At 44.3% G+C, this 9,053-nt stretch overlaps 1 protein-coding gene across 1 annotated transcript; it reads left to right on the top strand.

The window, feature by feature from the left end:
• The first annotated feature begins 2,355 nt into the window (after positions 1-2,355).
• Positions 2,356-8,411, top strand: PLK2 (polo like kinase 2). The gene is made up of 14 exons (XM_074932518.1): positions 2,356-2,628; positions 3,120-3,227; positions 3,379-3,495; positions 3,684-3,813; positions 4,106-4,193; positions 4,579-4,674; positions 4,906-5,104; positions 5,196-5,343; positions 5,747-5,844; positions 6,476-6,599; positions 6,864-7,104; positions 7,190-7,319; positions 7,408-7,518; positions 7,639-8,411. Exons 1-14 carry the CDS (start codon positions 2,413-2,415, stop codon positions 7,828-7,830), a joined length of 1,998 nt encoding a protein of 665 aa, XP_074788619.1. The 5' UTR covers positions 2,356-2,412; the 3' UTR covers positions 7,831-8,411.
• Positions 8,412-9,053: the final 642 nt, after the last annotated feature.

The raw sequence follows: 9,053 nt of genomic DNA, 5'->3' as shown, positions 1-9,053 counted from the left end.
CATCTTTAGAAGTAAAAAGTGAAATATTTTAATTGCAAACTATCTAGTAGCTCTCCACAGAAGCTAAGAAATGTAAGTCATGTAAGTGTAAGAAATGTAAGTGCCAGCACATTACGCTTTTAGAGGCCTCTGGGGCACTTAAGTGTTGAACTTAGTATCTACAGCTGAAGCTAAAGTTTCTTGGTGATCTTTGCTTATTTGGACTTAGAAGTCGGGACAGAACTTGCAAGACAGTAGAAAGACTGCAGAAGAGGAAAGATGAAGGAGTAAATTCAGAGGAATTCTGAAAGGGCAGAAACACAATTTATCATTGGAGTTAAGAATGCTGTTAAAAATTCTTATTTTTGCAACAGATTTTCCTTTGTAAAACCTTGCAATGAATAATATGGTACACTTGGCATCTTGAGACAAGTGTTAAGTAAATGCTACCTGTGCCAAAGTGGAAGAAGCAATCTCAGAGTAACTGAACAAGCTGCACAGGGCAGCCCGGTAACCTCACGGCTTTTTGTAACTCAGAGAGAACACAGCATAAAGACTTTGCTTCAGCAAAATATAGTTCTAGTCTTGCTTAGCAGAACGCTTTGTATATTCAGCTTTAACCATATGCTTGTGTCCTCTTAAAATCTCCCCTAATCTTTTACCAGACAAAACCCGCTTTTCTTCCATTTTTTACCACGTGTAGTACTACTTCTTTCCAGCAGAGGGAAAACGTGTACGTCTATCCGGCTTATTTCCCCTTTCCCCATACGCCTTTCAGCCCAGCAGACCAATGCAATTTACTGACAGACAACAAAGCATCAACAAATCACGTTTACATTAAGTAACTTATTTTGCAGTAACGGATACTAATTTGGAGAAAGTTAAATTGTGTGAGGGAAACAATATTCACCCAGGAAGCTAATGCTTGTAAGAATAAGGAGTGAGACCAGGCTGTATATCCCAGTTTTTCCCTCTTCTTGTTTTTATCTCTATCCCTATGGTTGACTAGACTTCGCAGAGTGAGGTAGGAAGAAAGACACCTGCATGCAGGTCCAGTAACAAACCGTAGATGGGTAGAAGTAGTGTGTACCCAATCCAATATATTTGACACGAGCACTGTTACCCTCATAATGCAATACCCATGTAGGGAAACTGAAATATTGTTCTGCACTTCTGCTGGGGGGGGGGGGGGGGGGGAGCAGGTGGTGGTGAGTGTCTGATTAAAGTATGCATCCCTATGCTGACACTGCAAAATAAGAATATTTTGCTGTTAATTTAATATCTGAGATGAGAGATGTTCAGAGACTGGGACTGAAATAATTTATGTAGTTACGTGCTCTAAGAGTGATTTGTACTGAATCAAAAAGATTGATTTTTACCAGTGGTGGTAAATAGCAGGTAGAATTATTCTTAGTGTGTGCCAACAAGCAAATAATACCTCAGAAATGTGTAACAAGCCAAGGAAGTAATGAACTTGGGCATTTTTGCATCTCTGGAATGGGAGAAATGCAGAACTATTTCACACTTCAAAACTTTTCTCCCATACACACACTTCACTCTTCAACAACTGTATGTACTCATCTAGATGGGAGGTCCTGGATTACCATGGCCTTCAGGGGTGTTCAGAATTATTTATGTGCATTTGGGATGTTTAAGGAGAAGTTTGTGCTTGTGACAAGGTTTCAGGGCTGCTGATAGACAGCCCTGGAGTGTGTCACTAGTCATGGGTTCTCCACAAAGCAGGGACAGGGCAGCTCCTTGGCACTGGGACATGCACCCTTTTTGCCCTGTCTGAGCAAGCCCACGGGCCTGTTTCACGCCGAGATAAAAAACAAGGCCTGTCTCTCTGCTGTGTTGGGGCTGCTCAGGCATAGGTGGGAGAAACTCTTTCCCATCCTCATGTGCAGCAACAGGCGCTTGTTAGGGGGCTGCTCACACCGGCCGCGGCACCGATCGTCTATCAGAAACTGCTGCTGACCCGCCAGCAGCAACGCTCTACTCCGGAAAACGCACGTTGTGCTGAGGCTCCCCTGGCCCGGCTCGCACCGCGGCGGGGGAGGGCGGTGGTGGGCAGAGCAGCCACCGCGGCGGCAGCGCGCTGCGGGCCGGCCTCAAAGGCGCCCGGCCCGGCTGCCCCCGGCCTCGAGCAGGGTTTTATCCCCGGTCCCGGCGCCGGTCCCGCCGCACGGCCGGGCAGAGCGGGTCAGCGCGCCCCGCTCCGGCACAGCTCCCCTCGGGCCGCCCCGGGGCCGGGCCAAGCCGGGCGGGCGGAGCGGAGCCCCGGCGGGGGCAGTCCCGCAGCGCCGGGGCGGGGCCGCCGCCCGCCATATAAGGGACGACCCGGGACGGTGCTGGGCGTTGGGAGCGCGGCGGCGGGAGCGGGCGGGGCGGGCGGGCCGGGCGGCAGGCGGCTAGGACGGAGCTGGCGCGGGGATGGAGCTGCTACGGACCATCGCCTACCCGCCGGGCGGCGGCGGCGGCGCCAAATGCTGCGAGGCGGCGCTGGGCAGAGCGGCCGGCGGCGAGTCGCGGAGGAAGAAGGCGGAGGAGCAGCCGCACCCGCACGCCCACCCCGCCGCCGAGGTCTCCCGGATTATAACCGACCCCACGACGGGGAAGCGCTACTGCCGCGGAAAGGTGCTCGGAAAGGTAATGGCCGCGCTGGGCCCCGTGCACTCCCGGGGCGTCGGCCGGCGTGGCCCAGCCCGGCCGCCCTCCTCGGCGGAGCGCGGTGCGGCGGAGCGGCCGCTGCCTCCGCGCCGCCGCTTTCCCCCGGGGGGTGCTGGGGCGCGGCGCTCCCCCCGCCCCGAGCGGGGTTTGCCCCTGCGCTGCCCCGGCCCAGCCGCAGAGGGGCTGAGCACCCTTCTTATTCCCGGTTTATCTCTGCCCCGAAATACAACCGGAATCGTGCTTTCAGCTCAGGCAAGCCCACAGAAACGACTTCTATGTTGCCTGCGGGGCGGGGGGAAAGCCGCAACGCGAACGTTCGGATAGGCGATGAGCCTAAAACCTGTCTTCTACCAAATTATCCTGTAAAAAGGAAATTTTGCTCTTTGACTAATAGGTGAGCTGGTGAATGACTAAGTGTGGGACTTCCTTCGTACCTGCTATAATAGCCTTGTTCTCGTGTGTCTCTATAGGGTGGATTTGCCAAGTGTTATGAGATGACGGATTTGACAACAAATAAAGTTTATGCTGCAAAAATCATTCCTCACAGCAGAGTAGCAAAACCCCATCAAAGGGAAAAGGTGTGTGTGCATGAATTACTTTTTTTCCTCCTCAAACTCTCCGTGTGCTGCATTGCCCAGCCCTTTCCCTGAAATGGTTCTGATAGAGAACCATTATACTCAGCCTTGTGGATGCAAGACTAAGAACACTTTTTTTTTCTTGTCTTTGCAGATTGATAAAGAGATTGAGCTGCACAGAATGCTTAATCATAGACACGTTGTGCAGTTTTACCACTACTTTGAAGACAGAGAGAATATTTACATTCTTCTGGAGTACTGCAGTAGAAGGGTGAGCATCAGCTGGGAGAAATCCAGTATTTACATACCTGGAATCTTCAATTAATTTAAATGTGTGATGTGTAAAAGGTATTTTTTGTGGCTTCTTTAGTTGTAATTTCTCCATGCATTGATTTACTTTTGCTTAAGGTGAGTCCTGTGTGTGAATGTTCAGTGACATTTTTGCCTTTACCTCTGCAGTCAATGGCTCACATCTTAAAAGCAAGGAAGGTATTGACAGAACCAGAAGTACGATACTACCTCAGGCAAATTGTGTCAGGGCTAAAGTATCTTCATGAACAGGAAATCTTGCACAGGGATCTTAAGCTAGGTAAGTTCTGCACCTCAGTAACTTCAAAACAAACTCCTCCAGCCCTGTCAGCATTGTACTACTTTACAATTGTATGGTGATAGCTTAATTAGTAGAATCGTCTCAGTTTGTCTTTACAGTGGAAACTTGGAGTGCTTAAGGGATGACATTAGGCATTCCTACTTAAAAAAAAAAAAAAAAGAAGAAAAAGTCTTGGCTAGCTTCTGGCTTTGAACAAAGTATGACTCAGCGCCTGTGGCAAATGCATTCCTACCTTGCAAGAAAAGGACTAACTGGAGTTTCTCTCTGCTAGGTAACTTCTTCATTAATGAGAACATGGAACTGAAACTGGGTGACTTTGGCTTGGCAGCTAGGCTGGAACCACTGGAGCACAGGAGGAGGTAGGATCTTAAAAAAATGAAAAAAAATTTATTTAGAAATGAGAAATCTTGTTTGATAGCAAAAGCTAATTGATTCTGGGATCAAGATTTCTTCTTTGAAAAAACAGGATACCATGCTTTGACTTCTGCTTTCCTCTCAGCTTTTAAATAATAGTAAAGCCAGAGGCAGGGTACCTGACTGGTTAATAATGCAGATACAAGTCTGCTGTCCCTGTATCACAAAAACACCATGAAACACCTCTACTCTACTAACATTCAGACAGCTCCTCTTTAGGAGTCTGAGTTCTTGTCTGAACTTGAGAGGAAAACCTGCCCTATGAAAAACAGCTTCTCTCCTCTTTCTATATGAAATACTAACTGGCTCTGTGGCCTCTTTGATTTGCAGAACAATATGTGGCACACCAAATTACCTCTCTCCAGAAGTCCTCAACAAACAAGGGCATGGCTGTGAATCTGATATCTGGGCCTTGGGCTGTGTAATGTAAGTACTTCACTGCCTTTGAAATGAAATATTTCTATCCTGGCTTAGGCTTTTAAGAGTTCAAAGGGGATGCAGTACTGCATCAGTTTGTAGTTTGCAGCCTTTTATACCTGTGTAGCCCAAGTGCAGAAATTATCCTTTGTGTTAGGAGACAGACCTAGCATTTCCAGTAGTTGTAGATAAGTATTGTGGGTGTGTAAAATAAATTTTTTTTCCTTTGCTTTTAAAAAGGTATACAATGCTGTTGGGAAGACCCCCATTTGAGACCACAAATCTTAAAGAAACATACAGATGTATAAGGGAAGCAAGATACAGCCTGCCTTCATCTCTCTTGGCACCTGCAAAACACTTAATAGCTAGCATGTTGTCCAAAAATCCTGAAGATCGGCCCAGTTTAGATGAAATAATTCGACATGAATTCTTCTTACAGGTTTGTGCTGTGTAGTGTTCTGGCTGAAAAAATATCCACGCTAAGAATGCACTCTGGTCTAAAAATGGGTTTTTGTATCTCATTTCTACAGGGTTTTACACCTGATAGACTTTCTGCTAGCTGTTGTCACACTGTTCCTGATTTCCATTTGTCAAGTCCTGCTAAAAATTTCTTCAAAAAAGCAGCTGCTGCTCTCTTTGGTGGTAAAAAGGATAAAGCCCGATACTTTGACACACAAAGTAAGTGGATTGTAGCTAAGTTTGAATCTATCTCTATGCCATCAATGTCGTGCTAGTAATGTACAGCTATGAGATAGCAATGGAGCACTTGTATTTATGTCTCAGAGCTTCTCTGGGTTAGTTTTGAAATATAGATATCAGCCTTCCACCTATGCCAACTTACATAAGTAAATGCTTTTTATGGCATACTGACAATCTATATTGGCCATCTGTTAGTCCCTAATGTCTATTAAAATTTAGTCTTAGTGCTCTGTGTATAATGGCACTGCTGTTCTGGGAGATTATGGCAGTTTTAGAAGCTACTGGAGGTAGACAGCATGCTTTCTGCAGTTAACTTGTTAAACTTTCTGTAGTTGAACAGCACTTCCAGATGCAGTGTTAATTATTTTTCCCTATATTACAGACAGAGTAACTAAAGAAGATGAAGAAATCTACAAGCTCAGGCATGATTTGAAGAAGACATCGATAACCCAGCAGCCCCACAAACACAGAACAGATGAGGTAAATGCAAGTGCAGTTCAATTCAAATACAGTAACAGTTGGGTGGAGTAGCAAGAATTAAATTATATTTGACTTGGATATCAGAGCTGGGGCTGTATACAGCATAATTAAGCTTAAATGATTAGCAGAGTTGCTTTAAGAGGACTTAACCAAGCTTCACCAAGGTATGGTAGCCTTAGTAGGGAGACTCTGCTTTTGAGTAATTATGGTATCTGCCTAGTCTCCATTGTCATTTGTGTGGTAACTTGTCTGCCAGGTGCTCTTTCTCAGTATTCCAAATAAAGGGCTTCACTTCATGATTAACTAGGACTTATTAAAGAATAAATAGTTGAGAATCTAACTCTTGCCATTTGGTGTTCAGACCTGCACACACCTGTTCTCTTGCTAGGGCAGAAAAGCAGAGGACTGATTAATAGCATGTAAGATGCAAATTGAAGATCTAACGAATGGAAAGATCTGGCATGCTTCTTTAAGCCCAGTATAACAGCAGCTCTTTGTACTTGCAGGAAACACTAATACCAGTTTTCCTAGAAATTATCATTTGTTGAGAAACAGGAGAGCTATGCAAAACTTCTGTATAAGCCTTGGTGTGTGTTATGTTTGATGTTTACATGTCTGAGATCTCTTCTAGGAGAGCCAACCTCTTATGACAACAGTAGCGAAGCCGGAAGCATTGCCAGAAACTAAGCAGATTGGAGATTCTATTCGGATGATAGTCAGAGGAACTTTGGGAAGCTGCAGCAGTAGCAGTGAATGTAAGTGCAGCAAAATGTAACCTCTAATTCTAAATCCCACCTTTACTTCCTTTGTGTATCAGATTTAGAAGCTTGAAATGAAGAGCTGCTTTCCTCCCCACCTCCTATTTCTGATGCTCTAAATTTTACAGCCAGTATTTTGGAAGAATAAAAACTGGAAAGCCATAAAGGCTTAATTTAAAATTACAGTCTAGATAACTGAAGCTGTAGGATGAAAGCCTGCTCTGTTGTGCTCTTGTCAGTCTAATAATCCTTCTCTTTCAGGCCTGGAAGACAGTACCATGGGAAGTGTTGCTGATACAGTTGCAAGGGTATTGCGAGGATGTCTGGAGAACATGCCAGAAGCAGACAGCATTCCCAAAGAGCAGCTGACAGCATCCTTCCAGTGGGTTACAAAATGGGTGGACTACTCTAACAAGTATGGCTTTGGGTACCAGCTGTCTGATCACACTGTTGGTGTCCTTTTCAACAATGGGGCACATATGAGCCTTCTGCCAGACAAAAAGTAAGAATGATGACAAAACCAACAACTCACTAAGGTGGCATAGAAAGTGCTTTTATCTTTTCCCTAACCTTTCTTTCTCTTACAGGACAGTCCACTACTATGCTGAGTTAGGCCAGTGCTCTGTCTTCCCAGCCACAGAGGCTCCTGAACAGTTCATTAGCCAAGTAACTGTACTGAAATATTTCTCTCACTACATGGAAGAGAACCTCATGGATGTAAGTTCAACACATTCTGGATCTTGAGCTGTAAAAATACACTAAATGTGAACTGAATGCTTAACGTAATGTCTGTTTCCTTTCCTAGGGAGGAGATTTGCCCAGCCTAATGGACATACGTAGGCCCAGGCTTTACCTCTTGCAGTGGCTGAAATCTGATAAAGCATTAATGATGCTCTTCAATGATGGCACGTTCCAAGTAAGTTTGGTAGCATTAACAGACAATGTTCCTAAAATACATTCTTGTAGTAAAATCACAGAAGTGCCAGAAACTGAAAAAGAGAGAGTACACAAACAGGAGCTTGCTTCTCTTTTACAGGTGAACTTCTATCATGATCACACAAAAGTCATCATTTGCAATCAGAGTGAGGAGTATCTCCTTACCTACATCAATGAAGAGAGGATATCCACAACGTTTCGTCTGACCACTCTTCTGGTTTCTGGATGCTCGTTGGAACTAAAACACAGAATGGAATATGCTCTAAACATGCTGCTGCAGCGATGTAACTGAAGGGACTGACTCTGTTAAACCAAATGGACCCTCTTGTTCACTGTGAAATCTACAGTGGAGATGGTGGAGCAACTAGTATGTTGATGATGGATGTGTGGTGGTACGACAACTTGACTGTCCTAGTGTGCTGGGCACACATCTATTAGAAGCCTAAACCTACTGTTGGACTGAAATAGTGTGACAAGGAGTTCTTCGGATCATGGTTTTCCTTGCTTCATATGTGTGTTAAAGATATTTCTGACTTGAACGCTGAGCAGAGTGTGACTGCTTGCTCTGAGAGTATTTCTGATGGAGTTAAACTGTGAATATGTATCTACAAAGTGAGGGGATAGTTCCATTGTTATGGAATAGCTGTAATAAGCAGCTTCTTGCTGCTTAACTGTGAACTATGGCCATACTCTTTTTTTCCTTTTTTTTTTTTTTCAAAAATACCCACACTTGTGGCTGGCAAAGTGCATTCCTTGTTAATAATTTTTTTATTTATTACAGCCTAAAGTGAAGTATTTATTACACAGCATTTTTTTTGGACCTCTGCATTTTAAATATAAATCTGTTGGCAATAAAGGTAATAGAAATCTGAATCATTATTCTCTACTTGTTTTATAATCTAAATTAACATGCTTTGTTTTGCATTATCCAAAATCTTGCAGGTCTGCTTTCCTTAGACTTTTTAAAAAGATCTAACACAGAGCAGTTTGTCCATGTCTATGCACACTTGTAGTCACAAGCACCAACATGCTGGTGCTAATTATAGCAGCAACCCTAAAGCAATGGCTGATGGAGTTTGGAGATTAATAATGTATGTCTTGACACTTGGTTATTGTCATAGGGACTAAAACCAGAAGTATGGTTCTCAGTACTGCATATCACAATTCATATTGATGTTTTACACTGAAAAGAACTTCCTTCTGGATGATACTCGGTGGACAGTAGCTGTGACAAGTTGTATAAACTTCTCTTGCTGTGGAAGCATTGCTCTTATTCACCACGGGCCTGAAGTATCCTGGCACCTCCATGGTAGCATGAATTGTCCATATGTGTTACTGCCCCTCTCTTGTGCTTTGTTGTGTGTGTCTTTCTACTCTTAGTTAAATGGTAACCCCAGTGAAGTAAAATCAAAATGGTAAGAAGATTAAAGACTGACCTAGTATCAACTTCAGGCTTATTCTGCCATGTTGATAACATTAGACAACCACAAGTGTTACTAGGACCAAATACCATTT

Source organism: Athene noctua, chromosome Z (genome assembly GCF_965140245.1).
Source record: "Athene noctua chromosome Z, bAthNoc1.hap1.1, whole genome shotgun sequence".
Lineage (NCBI taxonomy): Eukaryota > Metazoa > Chordata > Aves > Strigiformes > Strigidae > Athene > Athene noctua.
Note: the sequence above shows the minus strand (reverse complement) of the source record. Positions and strands in the feature narration are given on the sequence as shown.

Coding starts and splice junctions, on each gene's coding strand:
- PLK2 (XM_074932518.1), top strand. CDS start 2,413: ATGGAGCTGCTACGGACCATCGCCTACCCGCCGGGCGGCGGCGGCGGC. Junction 3,814..4,105: donor GCACAGGGATCTTAAGCTAG/GTAAGTTCTGCA, acceptor TCTCTCTGCTAG/GTAACTTCTTCATTAATGAG. Junction 7,519..7,638: donor TCAATGATGGCACGTTCCAA/GTAAGTTTGGTA, acceptor TCTCTTTTACAG/GTGAACTTCTATCATGATCA.